The sequence below is a fragment of the Metopolophium dirhodum genome, chromosome 8, assembly GCF_019925205.1.
Source record: "Metopolophium dirhodum isolate CAU chromosome 8, ASM1992520v1, whole genome shotgun sequence".
NCBI lineage: Eukaryota > Metazoa > Arthropoda > Insecta > Hemiptera > Aphididae > Metopolophium > Metopolophium dirhodum.
The window spans coordinates 31,674,966-31,695,701 of NC_083567.1; the positions used below are offsets into that span (position 1 = coordinate 31,674,966).

Consider the following 20,736-nt stretch of genomic DNA (forward strand, 5'->3'; position numbering starts at 1 on the left):
AAATAATTATCTAATAAAAATTTACTCATTATATTAACACATCTATTTCTATGAAAAATTTATTTTCTCTTGAATCAAACAGTGTTGTTTTCTTTAAAAGAGGAAAATTCACACTGTTTTCAAAATTGTTAACAGATCTAATTATTAATCTATTATATAAGGTGAATGATTTTTAAATTATTTAGTACTGATTTTGATACATTTAATATAACACTTATAATTTTCTTTCAGATATACTTATATGAGTACAATGGTGGATGAAATGTTCCCCGTGTTACCAATGCAAGAGTTGGACTACAATCAATTTATATACTGGCGTGATCCAGTTCCAGATTTCAATTAGAGGAAATTTACCATTCCTTGAAATTATAATATTTTAAACCATATATATTTAATATTTTACAGATAAGATTGCCTTAGTGACTTATTATTTTTTTTTTTTGTCAGATATAAGTTGAATTAATTTAATTTATGAATATTAATATTTTATAATACTCATTATCATAAGCTTTCAATGATAAATAAAAGAAACATGGGGGAAAAATAATGATATTTATTCATTCTTTGTGATATATTAAGACATATTATTATTTTAAGAGTAATCGAATAGCGATAATCATATTTTTAAATGTTATTTATTTGTGATAATTATTAAATTTGCCATTTTTATTGGACTAGAATTAGTTTTAATTTTTTGTAGAATAACCTGGCATATTTCCACTACTATTTTGCATTTTGAAGTACTCTTCGTTCAGCTCTTGTAAATTCCTTTCAAGACTTGCAACCTCATCAAATCGGTAGGCTTCTTTGGCTTGTTTAATATAGTTTTTTATAATGTTCATCTGTTCCACCACGGGATTGTCAGAATTGACATTGGCATTTGTTACAGGACTCCAACCATCTTCAAGTCTTAATTTAATTTCCTGTTTACATTTTAACATTTAAAATAAAATTCTCATGTAGAAAATAAATAATGATTAAACCATGTATAAAAATTACATTTTTTTGTGTATTGTGTCGCTTCGAAACTGATGGACTCATTTTAGGCTTATCTAAGTCTTGACCATTACGGAGACGTGCCTCGGCTGCTTCACTAAAAATGTATTTCATAATTATTTATTTCTACTTTCTTTTAAACATATTTATTATTAATATATTTAGTAGCATTTAAGTAAAATATTGAGTTAATAATTATGAACATAAACAATTTTAGTAGGATTATAAATTTGTTTCAATGTAATACAATTGATGAATTATGTTTACCGTTTTCTTTGAGCAATTTCTTCAATTTCCTTCAGTGAAGGAAGAGCAGGTATTGCAAGTACAGTTAATTGAACACATTGTATCATAGCCAGTCTAATATTTTTTGTAGTAACCTTTGATGAATTTGTATCATTTTCCAATTTTAATATCCTATTACTGCTCAAAAATTATATGAAGATAATACAAATTAATAAAATTAAAGAAAAGTTATGAGCATGATTAAATTTAAAAGTGTTGACCTTAGAGCATCTATTGTCTCAGCAAGTTTTACAATATCACTTCTAATTTTGTTGGCTTCTGTCAAATAAGAAGATTCTCCTTCTCTATAATGAAAACAATGATCATGAATTTTGTTTAATACATAAAATTGATAGTAAACAATTTACTTCAGTAGGTTATATGTTTGGTTGAATTTAATTAATAGATCATTTTCAATTTTATTGCGACATTCTATGATTTTATCATAATAATCACACACGAGAGGCTTTAGGTCGCGGTATTTGATTTGCTCACGGTTTTCTAACACCTGTCCGCAATGAACGCATAAACGAAAACTTGGTGAGCTCTGTGTAATAGAAGTCAATTGGTTTTTACCAGTTTTATTTATCGTTTCATCTATCGAAATAAAACATTTTTTTAATTTGATGGGTCCATGGACTCTAAATTAATTTGTTTCAGTATAATTAATTAATTTAATTTTTTTAAAAGTACCAACATGCTTTAGACAATGGTAGAAAACAGCTGCATTCATGACATACAATAGAACCACACAATCTACAATGATGTTGTCGTCTTGTTATATTAAATGACTTAGTACAATCTGGACATCGTGTAACGTCTTTACCATCTAACCAATGTACTATAGTTTGTTCATGAGCTACATTATAAACAGACAACGGATAATTATTTTTTGATTTGATATTTTATAAAAATTACATTAAGGAAATATACTTTTCCGTTTATTAGGATCTTGAGGTAAGTTGCAAAGTAACTTTTCAAGTCGTACAACTGTTTTATTTGTTTCCATTACAAAGTGTTCAACCCATTTATTACGACAGTGTTTAAAGTACTGAGAGTGGGACTGGACTTCTCCTATTAATTAAACATAATTTGAATAATTATAACAAAAATGTGCTAATGAGTATTGAGTAAATAAAACATACCTATTTCTTGAGGTTCCCACACATAATGGCGTTCTTCTTTTTTCCCAATATCATTCTTCAAAATTTTTTCTTTAGCTTTACCGAATAAATCTAAATAAAAAATTAAATACCACCATATGTATATGACGCATATTATTACACAGGTATTGGGGTATATATAGGAATAATCATACCTTTAAATGATTTAACTAGATCTTGATCTTCGCTATGAGCTTCTTGAAAATGTAAAAATAACTTAAGGTCTAAACCAAAGTCAACTTTGCATATAGGACATAAGAATCCTTCTAAAACTATATTTTCTTCGCCGGCTTCAGTCATAATGAAGGAGTACCATAAATATAAATATAAATATAAAAACTTTATATTGAACAAATAACATAAAATTGTATTTCTCAAATTATTATCAATATCAAATAAATGTATTATTTTTTGTTGTTATATTAAATTGATAACATATAGGCCAATTTAGCAAAACAAATTAACACTAGGAGCGCTGTCGACGCCTATCGTACTGATGGTTGGCGGGTACCTACGTCGATTATTTTCCCGACATTTCGCATACATTTTGTCTTAAGTGAAGTGTATTTAAATGTATTTGATAATATTAGTAGAAATCGTACTTACCAACGTATACAGTTAGCTATAAAAGCGTATAAAGTTTCGATAGCAAAATTAATTTATTATGAAAAGCAAAATAACCAATATAAAATTATATTTATACATTTCGAATATGCGAGTTGAGGATTGTGCCACCAGAGCGCGTATCGTAAGCTCGTTCTTTTATCAATTGATTGGTAACCAACACGATTTAAGATATACCTTGGGCACAGATTATATGAAAATATTCATATTTCATGCCTTGGGTAACCACATTCTGCAGATCACGGTTATCTGTGAGTAGATAACCGTGGTCATAATATTTACTATTTAGACAAAAATTCAAAATGTGATGAATCATCAATCATCATTGATGATTCAAATTGACAAATGACAATTGTTGATCCGATCGAATGTCCTAACTCCTAAGGCACGATTAAAGATATCGTTGTTCTTTAATCTTTATTCTTTAATATCGTTGTTCTTTAGTCTTTATTCTTTAAATTTTAATCGTGGTCCTCTAACTAATAAGTAGAATAATAATATTTAAGTTATCGTTAAACCGTAGTACCGTACATCACTTATTCACTATTCTATTTAATTTCCATCTACTTTACTGTGCATATAATAAACTAGTCCATTGTAACTGTGATTGTTTGTTTAAATACCTTTGTAAAATTGTGATGAGTAATTGCATTGGTTGTACATAGTATAATACAAATTTGTCTTTGCTAAATACTAAGGAAGTAAGTATTAAAAAAATACGAAAAAAAAATTTTGGCTCAGAATAAAATTGTATGTTTATAGACTATCTACTATACAATATTGGTTTTTACAAATATATTTTTTATGTGTGTTCTTAAATGTTCAGGTTTAATATCATTACTTTAATTATTACTTAAAAACAATTGGAACTCTTCAAAATATGTATAATTTTTTTTCGTTAAAATTAAAAATGTGAAAAAATTTTATCATAAAATTATTATATTAATTAGTATATTGTATTTGTACTCAAATTAATAATATTGAAGGACACAATTACAAGAATTTTTAAGATCTTGATCTTGATAATTAAATTCCATTCATGTTTTTAGTTTTTAAAACATAAATTATAGTATTTGTGTAAATTTTTGTATTCGGTTTATTGTTTTTCAACTAAGAAATATTTAAATGTAAATCTATAAATTAAATTTTATTCTATTGATACTATATTTTTTTATAAATTTAAATATATGAGATTTTACAAACAAATTACTGCTTATTGAGTTTTAAATTATAACATTATATAGCTATATAAAATTATTATAATAATCATAATATTATGTATCAAATATACTATTTCTTTACTGATTTACACAATAGACATGCATAATTGGAAAAAAATATTTTTCAAAATTATTATAAATGTTTAAATTGATAATCAGTGAAAGATCATTTCCAGTTTTTAATTTATATTATTTATATTAATTTCTTATAATTATTATACATTTAAACACTTATATTATCATTCTTATTGGTTCTTAAACATTGGTCTCTTCAATTATTGAAAGTTGTAGCAGTGTTAATTACTACGTTTGCATGGTTCAAACACAAAGTTCAAACGGTTTTATCTTTTTTTTTTTTTAACAATTAATAATTAATTACTCATCTTTTAAGATTTTAGCTAAAATAATAGGTCCCTAATATTCTATTTTAATATTACTGTACAATTTATTACAACTCCTGTAATTGGTTTATATGCAAAATATTAAAATATAAACAACAGTTTAATGCTACTTTACTTATCAGATCCTTTGAATCATTATAGATGGAAAATACTGCTATGCAAATTAATTTGTCACGTGAAGAAGAAGATCACAATGAAGAAGAAAGTACTCATATTTTAGAATTAAGAGCTATAAAGGAGTCTACCTTAAGTCGTTTTACACCTCAAGTTAGGAAATCAGTAACTTCAATAATTGATGAGCTGTTATGTGAAACTATATTTAATGTTCATAAGGAATTAAAATTAGGAGTTCTTGATCCAAGACGGTTAGATTCTAATTACAGAAGACCCGACACTCCAACCTTAGTAAATATGGCTGAACATTTGAATATCACTAAGCCAACTCAGGTAGTTGATTGTCCCAAATGTTTTGTGTCAGTGAAGTGTCTTTTGTTATCTAAACATTTAGCATTGTGTATGAATCCAAACAAAAGCACTTATTCTTATAGTAGTAGAAATAGTTCTCGCATAGCACGACAGCGTATACAAGAAGGTTTTAAGACCTCTTATGACGAATCTAAAAATGATAGTGATGATGAACGAGTTAAACCGAAGAGACGTAGCAACAAAGGAAAAAAGACACAATCAAAAGCATAAGGTAAAATTACTCTAGTCTAGTTATTTCCTTATTGTACTTTTTAGTTTAAAATGGTTTAACAGTTATTAGAAATCAGTCATGTTATAGGTGTATTAGATTCTGAGCGAAGCAATGAATGTATTGATTTTACAATGATGTGTGGTTTTTTTTTTTTTTTTTAATTTTTTTGTGTCTGTCATCAGTTCATCACCTTTTAGGACAGTAAAAGTGCTTGGGTTTTCTTTAACAGTAACTTTTCTGATAGGAAAGTAAATCTAGTTGGTACTTTGGAGGGTCAAAAGTAAAAATTTCCCAGTAGTTTTCAAAAGCGACGTGAAAAACAAAAGAAAAATTAAGGAAAAACTGGAATTTTTACGCAAAATCTGTTTTTGAGAAAATCGATTTTGGTTTTTGGTGTAACTCTAAAACAAATGACCGTAGGGACATGACATTTTGACTGAATGTTTATAATTGCATTTCCTATACACCATAACATTTTCCAAATATTTTGACTTATTTTGAGCTGTTTACGGACATTGTCAATTTCCATTTTTTTTAGTTTTTTTTCTTTAAATATCAATAAAATTTTATCTGTTGAGTAAAAAATCTTGAAAATTTAATAGTAAGCTCCTAGGTTATTGTTTCAAAGGCAGATGAAAAAATTAAAAATCCTTTGTCACAGTTTTTATTTATAAGCATTTAAAGTTCAAATTTTGACAAAATACAGAAAAATCAGAAGTGTTTTGCTTCTTCTTGGACAGCTTTTGGACGGAGATCAGTGTGGAGTGTGAGATTTGATATGTAAGGGGGAGAGTTTGTAATTTTTCTAAGTGTAATATTTTGAAAAGTTTGAATTTTTTTAAGATTTGAGATTTTGGCATTGCCCCAAAGATGTATGCCGTAGGTCCATATAGGTTTGAGAAGGGATTTGTACAATAGTAGCTTAGTGTTTAAGTTTGTGTATTTATTGTTAATGAGGAGTGAACAAGAAACTTAAATTAATTTTTTATGAGCGTCTGAAATTTATATTATTACAACATTTGATATTCACTCGATATCTCATGTAACAATTTTCTTATTTTAGTGTAATTAAAATACGAATGACTGTAGATACTTTAAAATTTCACTGAATGTTTATATTGACATTTTCTATACACCATAAAATTTTGAAATTATTTTGACTTTTTGAGCTGTTTTCGGACATTGTCAGTTTTCAATTTTTTTAGTTTTATTTTCTATAAATATCAATAAAATTTTATTTGTTGGGTAAAAAAGCGTGAAAATGTAATATAAGGCTCCTGATATATGGTTCTAATAGCAGTTGAAAAATATTAAAAATACATATGCACAATTTTTTTTATAAGCATTTAAAGTTCAAATTTTGACAACATTTATCAAATTTATAATTTATTAATTATTTTGTAGTTAAAATTTATAAAATGTTTAACTTTTATGGCTAAGGATTGAAAATTTAAAACAAGGTTCCAAATATGTCATATATAAATTACTTTATTCACAATAATATCGTCAAATATACTTATTTCATAGGCTCCTATCATAGGCTGACTGACCGTTTTCGCTCAGAATCGTTTTTCTTTTACAATAATATTATATCATTGAATTCAAATTTAACACCATCCATTACAGTGACCCACTTGTAACCTACTGTACAGCAGAGTAACATCCACTTATCCACCTTTTTATTTTATTGTTATCGATTTTCCAAATGCTAAAAAAAAAATGTAACTCAATAACAATAAGTTAGGATGACTTACGTCAGTAAAACTTAAATTAATAAAAAATATAAAAAAAAGACAATAAAAAAAAAAAAAATAGGTGTATATTTTAGAATTTAACAAATTGTTAATTTTATGTTGATAAATTATGATCATAAATGTGTTATGTATAATATCTTATATTATGTTATTCCTACAAGTTATGACAGCCAATGTGTGGTAATATTTTTTTACATTCTTATGCCGTGTTGAAGTGTTGTACTAAACATTTAATGAATCAATAGTGATTTAATGGTCCCTTAAACAAGATTTAGTAGCTTACGATCGGTCCATTAAATTTTATAAATTATTTATGCAACCCAGCAAGAGTATGACAACATTTTAAATGTAAATCTAGCTATCGGATATTTTACAACAATGTAAAACGTTTTAATGTAAATCAATATTAAAATTTCAAATCAAGAGTTCAGTGCTTAATTTACAAACCATTTGTTATTTTATAACTAGGTTCATATTTTTATATTATTTTTTATTGATAATTTACTAACTACTTTGTATTCATAAGATGAATTATAATAATTTAATTTAATCAATTTACATATAAAATAACTCGTTATAAACACATTACTGTGCTGTTTCTATTCATATATTGATTGAAATTATCATATATTTTATACTCTATTCCAAATAAGATCATGAGTCGATGGCCAAATAGTGTGCATGGGTGTGGCTTTTTTCCGTTCAATTTAATTAATTTAATATTTTCTTCCATATTTCCTTTACTTTGCTATTACTTTGCTTCTATATGCGTATTGTACATACTTTAAATTGGTGTTTCCCAAGCTTTTTATTATGGAAACCCACAAATTTACCTTTTTTAAATACTTAGTTCTGTTAAATTTAAAGATTATATTTAGACTTAAATTAGATTTCCTATTGTTATTAATTTGCGACTGCAAGCCATAAAAAATATTTTGCGACTCAATTTCAGGGCATGACCTGTAGGTTGGAAAACTGCTTTAAATGGTAATTGCTATTAGATTATTCATCAGGTTACCAATATTTCCAAAGAAATTGGTCTAAAATTTAAAATACTTATGTGAATCATCTGACACATAAATAAGATGTATTTAATATTATTATTAGGTATTTTGGGTGAATGAACCCCATTTAAATATTATTTAAGATCTACAATACCACTGTAAAATTGACGTCACTATAATTTGTCAATAATCCATGTTAGGTACAATAAAATTGAAAATTTTCTAGTTACTTATTAATTTATTATAATTTACAGGATGTGGTTTCATTTTATAGTTCCCTTACCAAAAGATGCCACAATGTCCTAATCAACTCGCTAACACACAGCTACCTTATAAGACGAGAAGAACCAGATCAATGCTTAACTTGTGGTAAGATCTAACAATGAAACGTGTCCTACTTTATGGTCGCAACTATGCAGCTACCAGAACAACCATAAGTATACCTGAACATCTATATAATGCATTGGGACCTGACCAAGAAAACATCCACAAAATTATAAAATTCTTAAAAATAACTAAATTATAAAATTCCATACTGTTATATTTAATCTCATGATGTAAATGTATATATTACTGTTGTCAATATTATAAACCGATACCCTTAGTAGTTACGGCTCAAATAAAAAAATTATGTACAGGAAATAGTCGACAAGTCTTTTTTTAGAGAGTAATTGCTAGTTGAAATAATGTACATATCTACGCTTGAAATGAGTAGGTAACTCCCATATTAAATAATGCAATATTGCAATGCATTTATATTTTGAGCATTATGGAAATCTCAAGGTTTTGTAACCATTTCTACTGTAGTAATCTCAATTTTTATATGGGAAAAACTAAATAATTATAAAAGTAATAATATACTCGTATGTACAATGTACCTATGTTTGACTTTAATTTGTTAAGACATTTTAAGAGTAAAAACGTGCATGTCTCGTTCATTAAGCTGATTTCAATATTATATTGCAATGGCTACTTCAATCCAAATAGACATACATATTACACCAAGTGTCTATTTTTAAAGTATCTACCTATGTATAAAAGGGCAATCGATCAAAAAGTCTAAAACTACAAAATATTCTATCAAGTTTTCATTTATAATAATACTATATTGATAAATATTAATATTAATTTTAAAAAATGTAATTAATTTTTTCATACAATATTAATATATTACCTATATTAAATATTTGATTAATCTTATACTTATTATTCAAAATAATAGTCAATATAAAAGTAAGTTCAGAAGTATAAAGCATTAGGCTTTTACAGATATTATAAAAAATGTTTAAAAATATATTTTCTTTTAAATCACATAGGCCATTGTTTAAGAAAACATAATTTATTTTAAATTAATATTATTATTATTATTATTATTATTATTATTATTATTATTATTATTATTATTATTGTAATGATCGATGTTTGTATTGACTATTTTAAAAAAAAAATTTTTTACCTACGTCATAATTTTTAAAACTTTTTCTTCACAACCTTAAATATAATTAAAAAATTAAGGAAAAATGTATTAAGACAATGCAATAATTAGGGCTGAGGACTTCTAGTACTTATAAACCTGAAAATCTGTGTGTACTTATGCACTAAAAAGACAACAAATATGCTCTAAAAAAATGTATAATATGACTTATTACTTAAGTTTTACAATATGAAAACAAATATATAAAAAGATAGTTTGATTATTTACTTTATAAAAACTTGAATATTTACCAATTAGCAACTAACACTACCTTTTACATGTGTTGCAGTGTTATTGGTCAGATAATCGACCAATATACAGCGATTAGTGTACTATTTAAAAAAATTCAATTTTCCAAATGTATACATAATATGCACTTAACTTATCAATGACCAACATTTTATGCTTAATTTTTTTCAAAATATTTTCTTATTTATCTAAGTTGACTTTATTAAAGACAAAGTATGTTCTTATTTTTTCTAATATGTTTAAAATGTTTAAATATGCATTTATGATAAAATATGCAAAATAAAATTTTCAGCGTAACTTACTAGTATTATAAAACATATTTATACATCACTTACATTGTTCTGCGACATTTCTAGACAAATATGAAAAGACTAGTCTAAGTTTAAGTCCTCAGCCCTAGCAATAATATTAATATATATATTGGTAGGTCTTAATATTATATTAAGTAGAAATGAAGAAGCAGTGGTGGTTGAATGATTTTGTCAAGGGGGGAGGGGGATATAGCTAATTTTTTAACATGGACTATTTGATTATTAAAAATATAATTTATACCTTATGGTTATTAGATCTTAAACATTGGGAAAAAGGTCATGTGGGGGGGGGGTTATCCCCCTCACCACCATTTGACCACCACTGTGTAGAAGGTACCTATAATTAATTCTCATTTTTATACCAGTAAGTTATCACAATTAATGATTATATACCAGTACAATTATTGTAATAGTTTTATAATGTATAGGTACTTTCTAAAATAGTAAAATTTAATACAATTTGGAGTGGGTGTTTTTTTCATGACTTTTAGGTAAGCACGCAAAATAGACACGTAACTGTCTGGTTTCTATTGTATCATTAAACTTATAGGTATAGCGGCTGTAGGGCTAGAATAGTAAGATATTTGAGCACTTCAGCACTCGACAACAATACAAAATACAATAATTTATTTTTAACATGGTAATTAAATATTTTTAATTCAGTTTGAAAATTTTGTATATAAATCTAGAAGTCAATTCAATAAAAATTATGGTTTTATAAAATATGACGTGTTAATTCAAAAAATGATTCCAATACTATGAAACCATCAGTCGGTTGGATTCAAACTAGATTGAGTTAACAACACTAGTAATAACTAACAAAAAATTACTAGGATTCTGGAAGTTATTTGCAAGATTTTTTTATGCTTTCTAGGATATGGCAATTGGCAGACTAACATAAACAATTAAACTTTGGGTATTTTAATCATATATCACCATTCAAAGTATTATTTGTATGAATCAAGTATTCAAAAAATGTGTAAATTTAGGAACTGCCGAACTGAACTGGTTAATATTTCTTGTATGAAAATATATTATTTTATCAATTCTAACTCATATAAGAGGTTACAACTACCAAACCCTAATATTAGTTAATAATACAATTATAAAATTAATTTATATAAATCAAACCTTTTATTTTACAAGCATTTTAAAATTAACATACAAAACAAATTGCTAAACCAATATAATTTTCAACAAATTAAAGTATGAAATACAGTATATCTAATATTTTATTGGTTTGTGAAGACTCAAAAGTGCTGCATCTGCTTCGAGTAGAGTTAAATCCTTTTCAGAGCCCAAAAACCGGGTAGCTAATTCTAAGGATTTGATTCTTAATTTTACTTGTGATCCTCGTACAAACGAACTATAAACATAGAAGAATTAAATTTAGTATAGTATTTTCTTGATTTTATATAAGACAAAACGTTTCATTTTTAAAATCATGTTACTTAGTCAGTGATGATGTAATAAGATATTTCATGAGGCTATTGCCAAATATAATTTTTGAAAACTTAATGTAAAAAATAAATGATAAAATGTTAAATAACTTATATAGTAGTTAATTTAGTTAGTTATTGAATTTACTACTTTAATCATGTTATCAGTATTAATTGTTATGTAATAATAACATATTTGAACAAAACAGCCACTGTAATATGAACAAAATACAAATACAATTTTATTTATATTGATTATCTATAATTTACAAGTAATAGCACATCGCGGGTTTGGATCCAAAAGGTTCTATGTGTAAATTTGAAATTTTTCAGAAAAACCAATTTAAATGTGTTTAAATATTTTTTTAGCTTATAATTATTTGATTTGGACGTATAAGTTATCAAAACCTTTTAAGTTAAATCAGAATTTGTATTATTTCCACAGTTAATTGAAAAGAAATTTGGTAATCAAAAAATAATAAAATATTTACATAGAACCTTTTGGATCTAAACCCGCGACATAATTATATTTCTCTATTCTCTATTATATTATAAAAGTTTTACTTTTGTTTTCCAGTATGTAATAATTGCCATGGCAATCAAAATGAACAGGACAGTTTTATAATTATATATAAATACAAAATGCATTTAAAATAAACATCAAAGGAATAGGGAAAATCAAGGGTTATGGCGAACATAGTAATCAGAGGGAGAAATCCCCATAGTTTAAAATAAATCAAGTATTTCATTTTATAATTTATTGTGTGGTTTCTACAATACAAGTAAAAAGTTATTATATATTATAATATTATGCTGATTTTACTATGTATAAGTAAAAGTGTAAAACCTCGGAGGATCTGTACTTTAAAATGTAGGTGGTGGTGACGTCACACATTTGTAATTACCTCTCATGATAAAAATAATATTCATTCCACCATTGTACTAAGTAATATTAATTATACCTAGAATTATACTTACTCAGCATTTTTAATTGGTCTTGTACAAACACAATGAAATTTCCATCCAAAGTCAATGTACAAATCATTATCAACAATATGAAATATAGTTCCGATCACTTGTTTACCCTCGGGATCACCAAGCTGTTAAAAGAAAATCACATAAGAATAAATTAAGATTATAAAAGGTTGCAAGTTACATTTATAAAATTTGAATTCCTCAATAGCATTTCAAAGTCTTGGTCTTCTTCAATAACTTGTTTGTTCTCTTTGGTTTTTTCATAAAACTCAGCAAAAGCACCATGTTTTAAAGAAGCTAACTTGTCTTGTGGTTCACCGTGACTATAAGGTCGAATAAATTCCTTTGTAGACACTCGTAATTTTGTTGTAATTATTTTTGATAATGGTGTATTGTTAATGTTTCTACAAAATATTCGGCATGCACTTGCCATTTTAGACAAAAAATTAATTTACCAAATTAACTTCAATGTATTATTTTAAAAGTAGAATTGTAGACAAATGAATTATGAGTTATGACAAAACTGAAAGAATTATTATGGCAAAAAAAATTGAGTACTTTTAGACTTGAAGGTATTGAGAAGCGCGGGTAGTAGCGGGTTGATCAATTAATTCAATATTTCAATCCGTGCCATCAATAATTGTAGCTCCAAAATTCTAAAATATTAGTAAATATAGATGCCTCAAAATGTATCTTTCACAACAACAACGATAAGATTCTGAGGTAGTCGGCCGATGAGGATGTTATCATATTTGTAAAATTGTTACCGGTAATAAATTGGTATGCCGGCGTGTGGTGGTAGAATTTATTCCGTGGTAGAAGTGGTTAGATAAAAAATATAAAATTAAAAAAGGTTAATGGTTTATGGTTAAAAGTAATAGTAACAACTCTATGTTAAATAGTTTAAACTGTATTATCTCAGAAAATAGTAAATAATGTTAACACGATATGATATTTCAAAACAAATAACAAATAACAATCAAAAGTTCGACTTCGAAGCGTTGAAACACTTTGAAACTTTTAAATTTTGTTACAGCATAGATTAAACATACAAATTATGGATGTTAATTAATTTGCCAGCCTTTATTTATCGTTTTTTCAACAGTCATTATGAAAGTGGTAAGATAAAAAACAAAATACTTACAATTCTAATCTGCTTATAATAATTTATATTTTTTAAATGTACAGTATTGTTTGAGTGAAGATCCGAACAAACCATGTTTTGTGATAAAGTTAAAATCAGTTACAATAATGTTGGACTGTGGTCTATCAGCACACAGTGTTTTGAATTTTTTACCTTTATATCCAATACCAGACTGGAAACCAAATAAAGCAGCAGCTTGGATACCTAAGAACTTCTCTGACCCTCAAATTGAAGGGGTATACCATATTTTAATTTTTTATTAAATTCTTCATAAACTTAATAATCAATAAATATGTATTAAATAGGAACTTAATGAATGTATGACTAATCAAGTTCTTGTAAATTCTGCACCTGAATTCATGACGCCACTAACAAAGTTAGTTGACTTTGCTGACATTGATGTTATATTGGTGTCCAACTATATGACCATGTTGGCTTTACCATTTATTACTGAAAATACAGGCTTCAAAGGGGTTGTGTACATGACTGAACCGACTTTGCACATAGGAAAGTGAGACATAAAAAAATGTTAAATAATTATAAATATAAGTAGTATATAACATTTTATTTTGTTTTTAGATTATTTCTTGAAGAACTAGTAGATTTTGTTGAACAGTCACCAAAACCTAATGTTGCTAAATACTGGAAGGAAATCTTGCACTTACTGCCACCACCTTTGTGTAACAGTTTCAAACCTCATACATGGAAACAATTGTACAGTCTTGCACAAGTTAATTCAAGCTTAACACGTGTGCAGATGATCAGTTATGATCAAAAAATTGTAAGTTTTATAATTTAATTTTTACATTAGTTACTCAACTATTATAAATTTGTCCTTAGGAAATTACTGGTGCATTGACTGTGACAGCTGTTAGTTCTGGTTATTGCCTGGGTAGCAGTAATTGGGTGATATATTTAGAAAGTAAGAAATTGGTTTATGTCAGCAATACTTCAACATTAACAACCCATCCAAGGTATTATTTTTAATAAAAAATTACACTTATAATATAATGTTACTGATTCAATGTTTGTTTTTGTAACCAAGACCCATGGATCAAGTAAATTTAAAAAATGCTGATCTAATGCTGTTAAGTAGTCTAACACAAGCACCCGCTGCTAATCCAGACTCAATGCTCGGAGAACTATGTTTGTCAGTTGCTGTTACATTGCGAAATAATGGTTCAGTCCTTATTCCATGTTATCCATCAGGTGTTGTTTATGATTTATTTGAATGCTTATCATCTCACTTGGATAGCACAGCTTTAGGTCAAATTCCAATGTATTTTATTTCTCCAGTGGCGCATAGTTCTTTAGAATATTCAAATATTCTTGCAGAATGGTCAGTAAAAATATTATGTGCTTGTTTTAATAATAAATTAAATAAATATTGTTTCAATGTGATTAGGCTGTCTCAATCAAAACAAAATAAAGTATACTTTCCAGAAGAACCATTTCCACATGCACAATTAGTTAAGTCTGGGCGTTTAAAGCATTTTAAACATGTCTATACAGATGATTTGTGGAACGATTTAAGACAAGTAAATAAAAATGAACCATTTCAAGTTAGCTTATCAAGTTGTAATCATTTTTTAATATTTTTTTAAAGCCTTGTGTGGTATTTTGCGGTCATCCTAGTTTGCGATTTGGTGATGTCGTACATTTTGTAGAATATTGGGGTACAAATCCTCTGAACACAATAATATTTACAGGTAAGTCAGTTTCTTGATTAAACAGTAAATTAATAATTACATTTTATATTCAGGTAAAAGTACCGATTGGACAATTTTCAAAAACTATGATTTTCATATTTTACTAGTTGTAAATTACATTGTAATATCAACACATATTCAATTGATTTAATTAGAATTGATTAAGAGGACGTTGTACCCACATATTGTGTTGTCTCCATCTTACAATTGCACATACTAAATTTTCGTTCACCAATTTCAATAGTGTGCCGTTAGTTTTGATATTAAAGTGAATTGACCCATTATAAAATTTAAAGGTAAGATTATTATCTGGGGCACAATTTAGGATTTTATTTATATTATTATTTTTAAGTAAGTTATGATGTTTTTGTAACCGTACATTTGAAAATGGTCATGACTTACTTAAAAATAATAATATAAACTAAATCCTAAGTTGTGCCCTAGATAATAATCTTACCTTTAAATTTTATAATAAGTCAATTCACTCCAATATCAAAACGAACAGCACACTTATAATACTGGTGAACAAAAAATGTCTATGCCGTAAGTGTGTAAGACGAAGACAACATATGCGAGTATGACGTCTTCTCAATAATGTATATTAAGAACAATAATTTTTGTAAAACATTGTCATGACACAATATTAACGTTTTAGAACCAGAGTTTCCATATTTAGAAGCCTTAGCTCCGTTCCAACCACTATCTATGAAGGCTATGCACTGTCCTATTGATACAAGTATGAATTTCACCCAGGCCAACAAAATGATTAAAGATCTTAAACCAGCTGTGTTAATTCTTCCTGAGCGTTATGCCATTCCACCAACTGGATTTAGTCATAAAAATGAATTTGTTATTGATCAAGTATGTTAGAAATTAAGTGGTTAACAAAATATTATAGATTCAATTGAATTATTTGTATTATTATTATTATTTTAGATTGATAGGAAAGTATTAACTATAAAACGAGGTGAAGTTATTTCGGAGAAACTTGATATAAAAACAGTTAATGTACCATTTACAACAGAGATGGCAGTGAGTGTAACACTAAACGAATTACAATCTGGACTAAAGTCATCAAAATTTACAGCTGTTTTAGATACTAAGGATAATAAGTATAAGTTAGACGTAAGTTCTATTATTATTTTTAATTATTATATTTTATTATATTATAACCATTATATAACACATTTTTAGATTTTGAGGGATGACTTATTAGCAAATAAGACAACTGAACCTTATTTATTAGAAACATTATTTAAAAAAACTTATGAATGGGGGCAATTGGATATTGATAGGTTTTTACGTGCATTGACAAATGAAGGAGTGAGTGACCCTAAAATTGAACATAACGCACATGGGTATACCATACATCTTGTAAGTTAACTATTTAATAATTTTTTACATTAATTATTATTGTTTTTACTTTTTATTTATTTGGATTTAGAAATCAGAAGACACATTGATCCAAGTGGATGATAAGTCCACTCATATATTCTGTGAAAAGATGGATAAAAACTGGAGACTCAAACTTAGAAGTATAGTAATGGAGTGCCTTAATTCTTTTTAAATACAATAATCAAATATATTTATTGTTTTACAAGTAATATAAACATTTCAAAGACTGTTATTCACATTAATCCCTATAATTCTTGTCGAGAAACAATTCCCGATGCTTATTAGTCAAATAATAATTAAAACTAATTGGATACCAGTTCAATTTGTTTATATTTTTTTCGAAAATTTGATACAGGGTCCTTGAATAAAATCGGATCGAATCTTACACTTGATTGAAGTAATGGCATGTAACCAAAAAGTACTACAAAAGTGTTTAGACAAGTTTGTCTTTGCATAAAGTGATCTGGATCATTCCAAGGTGATCTATGGAATTATATAAACATACATTAATAGTATACATTTTAAATAAGTTAGTGTATTATTTACTTTGGCATGCCATTGTTAGCTTGTTCTTTGTAGTGTTTTCTTTGTGACACTTTAATTGGTGGACGACGGGTTACATGACTGACTAAAAAGTTCATGAGTATATCTTCACAATTATGTGATTGTTCAACCGTTTTGATTAATAAAGGACTTAACCATTGAGTATATAGTGTATTGTAGTATTGATGGTAGAAAGCGGCACCAGTGAGTATTATTGAATATTCATTTGTCCATTTTGATGTATATAACCAAGAGTCCTGTACATTTTGATTTGATTAATTAAGTCATACATAATATTTATTTTCAGTTTTTATAATACAGAAAAAAGTTATTGAATATTTTCAATAAAATAAAACGTGTTTTTTTTAATTTTGAGAACTAGTTTTTTTAATTTTAAAATTTAAATTTGATAAAATATTGAAAACTATAAAAAATGTTTAGTGGTATTTTATTGGAGTTTTAAATTATTATGAGAACAGATAATATTATTTATTTCATATTTCGTGCAAGGAATCATATCAGAAAGAAAATATTTACTTAGCTAACCTTGCTGTTGTCCCAATAATGTGATCTAGCCGGAAATCCAACGATTCTATCAGGAAACGATTGCCAGACATGAAATGCAAAATCAATTTCATCTGTTGTTAAAACCACATCATCATCTAATGATAATATGGCTTCAGTCTTAATAAATGGTAATGGTTCAAATCTCCTACAGCCATTTCCAGACGATACTAATATTTGTATACCAGCAATTTTTTGGTATCCACTTTTACCATTGTTGTCAGCACATGAATTTATAATTATCTAAAATAAAAATGACAAAATGTAATTCTGTTAGTGTTATGCATCTCAATATAATTACTTGAGTTAAGTATTTGCTTGCAGCTATATTACGAACTAATCGATACAGTGGTGTGTTTAGACTGTTATGTTGTGAGAATATTACTACAGTAAAATTTGAAGTGGGTTGTTTACCGAATAGATGATAATTGAATGGTAAGTTAAAATTAAGATATTCGGTAAACGAATGTTGTGAGACAAGAGCTCCAGGTGATGTGTTCCAAACTATGCCATCCCGAGATTGAAATTTAGGTAAACGCTCTTTAATTATCTGAAAAAGACCCAAACTACAATTAATTCAAACATAGTCATCACATAATTTTAAAATAACTACCTCAAATGTAGTAAACACAATTTTCTCAATTGTATTAAAGTACTGTTCCCATAGAATTTGTGTTTGTTGTCTCAAAGCAAAAAGTTTTGTTTCTGATATTGAATGAATCACTTCTGGTACTTGAAACAGCAATCTTTCGTCAGCCCATATCACAGCTTTATTCCAGTCTATCACTTCATCAAAAGGTAGAGCCCAATTATTGGACAACAAAACAGGAATACAACCGGCCTGTAAAGCTTCTAAGAATCTGTAAGATCCTAATCGGCGGCCTCTAGGAACTAGACAAAATGTTGAATTTTTAAGTAGAGATCCATAATCATATCTAAAAAAGAAAAAAATGTAACTATTTAAAATATTTGTGCAATTTTAAATTGCATTTACTTTTCATATAAAGTGTTATCAACGTCACATCTTTCATCATGAGCATCTTTCCAGTTTTTTCCGTGTTTACATGTTGTTACTACAATTGTGTCTTTTCCATTGTGTAAGTGAAAAATAGAATTACGAGTCTCAGACCCGCTGCCAAGTACATAACGTTTACCTTTGAACGCCAGTTTATAGTTTTTAGTAATAGGATATGTATTAGAGTGAACAAAACCTGGTTCACCGCCTCTCTCTGGGTGTTTCTATGTAGAAAAAAAATTAGATAAAATTTAATTGTTTACATTAAAATAGTGTTAAATGTAATCACTTTGTGGAATAATGGAAATGAAATATCAAAACCAGGTCTCTTATTAGTGACCGACATACTAGCTTTGGCTAAAATAGCATCTCCTGTATGAAATCCAAGGTCGTCTTCATTATAATCTGGCCAAGAACCAGAATATAGATTGAAAATTAAGTGATTTCGGCCACCGTTCCAATGTCTGAGTCTCTGCATTTTCATGGGAATATTGCGTAGGTAGTCTGGAGACAAGGGATCTCGATCTAAAGTATCAATAGCTATCACAAATACACAAGCTTTGGTGTATTCATCTGTGTAATACCGAGACTCCACGATAATATCCAACATTTTCTGATACAAAACACTACGGGTTGAAGTCATTAACCCACTGGTTTCTAATTCAGACAATGGATACACAAACACTCGAAAATCATTTTCACATCGCGAAGAGTCAAAACATGTTTCCATTCTGAAAAAAATATTTAATCTACATTATAACTCTTGAATTGATATAACAAATGACAAAAATTAACCATTTCTGTGCTAATGACATAATGTGTGCTGAACAAAAACATTCATGCTATACTAATTACACACATACGAGTATAAGCTTCTTTAAAAATAAAAATTTATTTTATGTAAGTAAATACCGAAATAAATAGTAAAAACTCAAAAATAATCAAACATTTTTTTGCACTGGCAGCGTAAATACTAAAAAATAATAATGTTCCACAGAATGGGTTAAATTGCACTAATAATGGTAAACGTAATCACGAACTAAGATAATATATCTTAGTTCATGACGTAATTAAACACCTGCAGTTCTTATTAGTTTTTCTATGTGAGCTGTGATATGGCACTTGTTGTCTAGCTTCATAGGTTTTTGCAGCAGGAGGACGACCAACTTCTAAACTTTGATGCCAGTCATCTATGAAAGATGGTAGATTTTCCACATCTTTCACATTGTAGGTTAGATGGAGCAAAGGCTCTGGTTTTCTTGTCGTTTTTAGTAAACACATAACCAAAATGAATAATATAACAATGAGCCAAATTAATATGAATCGTTTTTTTGCTTGCATACTTAATACAAATTATATTTATTAATAAATTATAAAAAGACCATATTAATTATTAAGTTCGAAATTCTTGACCATGTCACGCAATTATAAAAACAATGTATAGTTGTAGATACAAAAATAGTATGAAACAATGTAGGTGACGGAGAAAACATTGTTTTAATGTAAATTTTAAAGTTGAATCCAATAACATAAAAAATTTAAATTCTTATTAGACAGCAGCTACCACAGAATAATATTATGATTTTTTGATGATAATATAGATAAGTATGATAGTAGAACCATGGCCTATCCATATCTTTATCACAGAATATATTATTATATTCTGTGTCTTTATTATCTATGATACAGCTGCCACGGACAGGATACCATTTAATCTTTTTTCTACGCAGGATACGGAACGGAAAGGTATTATCAATGTTTTTCTGAAACCCAC

At 27.3% G+C, this 20,736-nt stretch overlaps 6 protein-coding genes across 12 annotated transcripts in view; 3 read left to right on the forward strand and 3 right to left on the reverse strand.

The window, feature by feature from the left end:
- LOC132950067 (phosphatidate phosphatase LPIN3) overlaps positions 1–680 on the forward strand; it is a 30,676-nt gene extending 29,996 nt beyond the window's left edge. For all 7 annotated transcript variants that reach the window (XM_061021280.1, XM_061021278.1, XM_061021274.1 and 4 more), the window contains one exon: positions 232–680. In XM_061021280.1, the coding sequence (XP_060877263.1) occupies positions 232–245 (14 nt within the window). In that variant the 3' untranslated portion in view covers positions 246–680. The remainder of the gene's footprint in view (positions 1–231) is intronic.
- LOC132950070 (rabenosyn-5) lies at positions 617–2,844 on the reverse strand. Its single transcript, XM_061021281.1, has 9 exons — positions 2,600–2,844; positions 2,427–2,516; positions 2,215–2,355; positions 1,979–2,140; positions 1,650–1,878; positions 1,503–1,586; positions 1,264–1,419; positions 1,000–1,093; positions 617–923 (listed from the first exon to the last, which is right to left on the reverse strand). Exons 1-9 carry the CDS (start codon positions 2,742–2,744, stop codon positions 687–689), a joined length of 1,338 nt encoding a protein of 445 aa, XP_060877264.1. The 5' UTR covers positions 2,745–2,844; the 3' UTR covers positions 617–686.
- Positions 2,845–3,330: 486 nt separating this feature from the next.
- LOC132951479 (uncharacterized) lies at positions 3,331–9,486 on the forward strand. The gene is made up of 3 exons (XM_061023305.1): positions 3,331–3,769; positions 4,831–5,386; positions 8,399–9,486. The coding sequence occupies exon 2, from the start codon at positions 4,831–4,833 to the stop codon at positions 5,383–5,385; it is 555 nt and encodes a 184-aa protein (XP_060879288.1). The 5' UTR covers positions 3,331–3,769; the 3' UTR covers position 5,386; positions 8,399–9,486.
- Positions 9,487–11,289: 1,803 nt separating this feature from the next.
- LOC132951480 (small ribosomal subunit protein bS1m) lies at positions 11,290–13,300 on the reverse strand. The gene is made up of 3 exons (XM_061023306.1): positions 12,774–13,300; positions 12,596–12,717; positions 11,290–11,544 (listed from the first exon to the last, which is right to left on the reverse strand). The coding sequence occupies exons 1-3, from the start codon at positions 13,023–13,025 to the stop codon at positions 11,403–11,405; spliced, it is 516 nt and encodes a 171-aa protein (XP_060879289.1). The 5' UTR covers positions 13,026–13,300; the 3' UTR covers positions 11,290–11,402.
- A 170-nt stretch (positions 13,301–13,470) lies between these two features.
- Positions 13,471–17,067, forward strand: LOC132951478 (integrator complex subunit 9). The gene is made up of 12 exons (XM_061023304.1): positions 13,471–13,711; positions 13,781–13,972; positions 14,042–14,247; positions 14,316–14,517; positions 14,577–14,710; positions 14,782–15,075; positions 15,142–15,274; positions 15,343–15,445; positions 16,101–16,306; positions 16,382–16,570; positions 16,640–16,819; positions 16,890–17,067. Exons 1-12 carry the CDS (start codon positions 13,703–13,705, stop codon positions 17,010–17,012), a joined length of 1,971 nt encoding a protein of 656 aa, XP_060879287.1. The 5' UTR covers positions 13,471–13,702; the 3' UTR covers positions 17,013–17,067.
- On the reverse strand, positions 17,009–20,552 carry LOC132951477 (exostosin-1). Its single transcript, XM_061023302.1, has 8 exons — positions 20,041–20,552; positions 19,252–19,693; positions 18,942–19,186; positions 18,561–18,882; positions 18,249–18,497; positions 17,930–18,190; positions 17,387–17,640; positions 17,009–17,323 (listed from the first exon to the last, which is right to left on the reverse strand). Exons 1-8 carry the CDS (start codon positions 20,301–20,303, stop codon positions 17,143–17,145), a joined length of 2,217 nt encoding a protein of 738 aa, XP_060879285.1. The 5' UTR covers positions 20,304–20,552; the 3' UTR covers positions 17,009–17,142.
- Between the last annotated feature and the right edge of the window lie 184 nt (positions 20,553–20,736).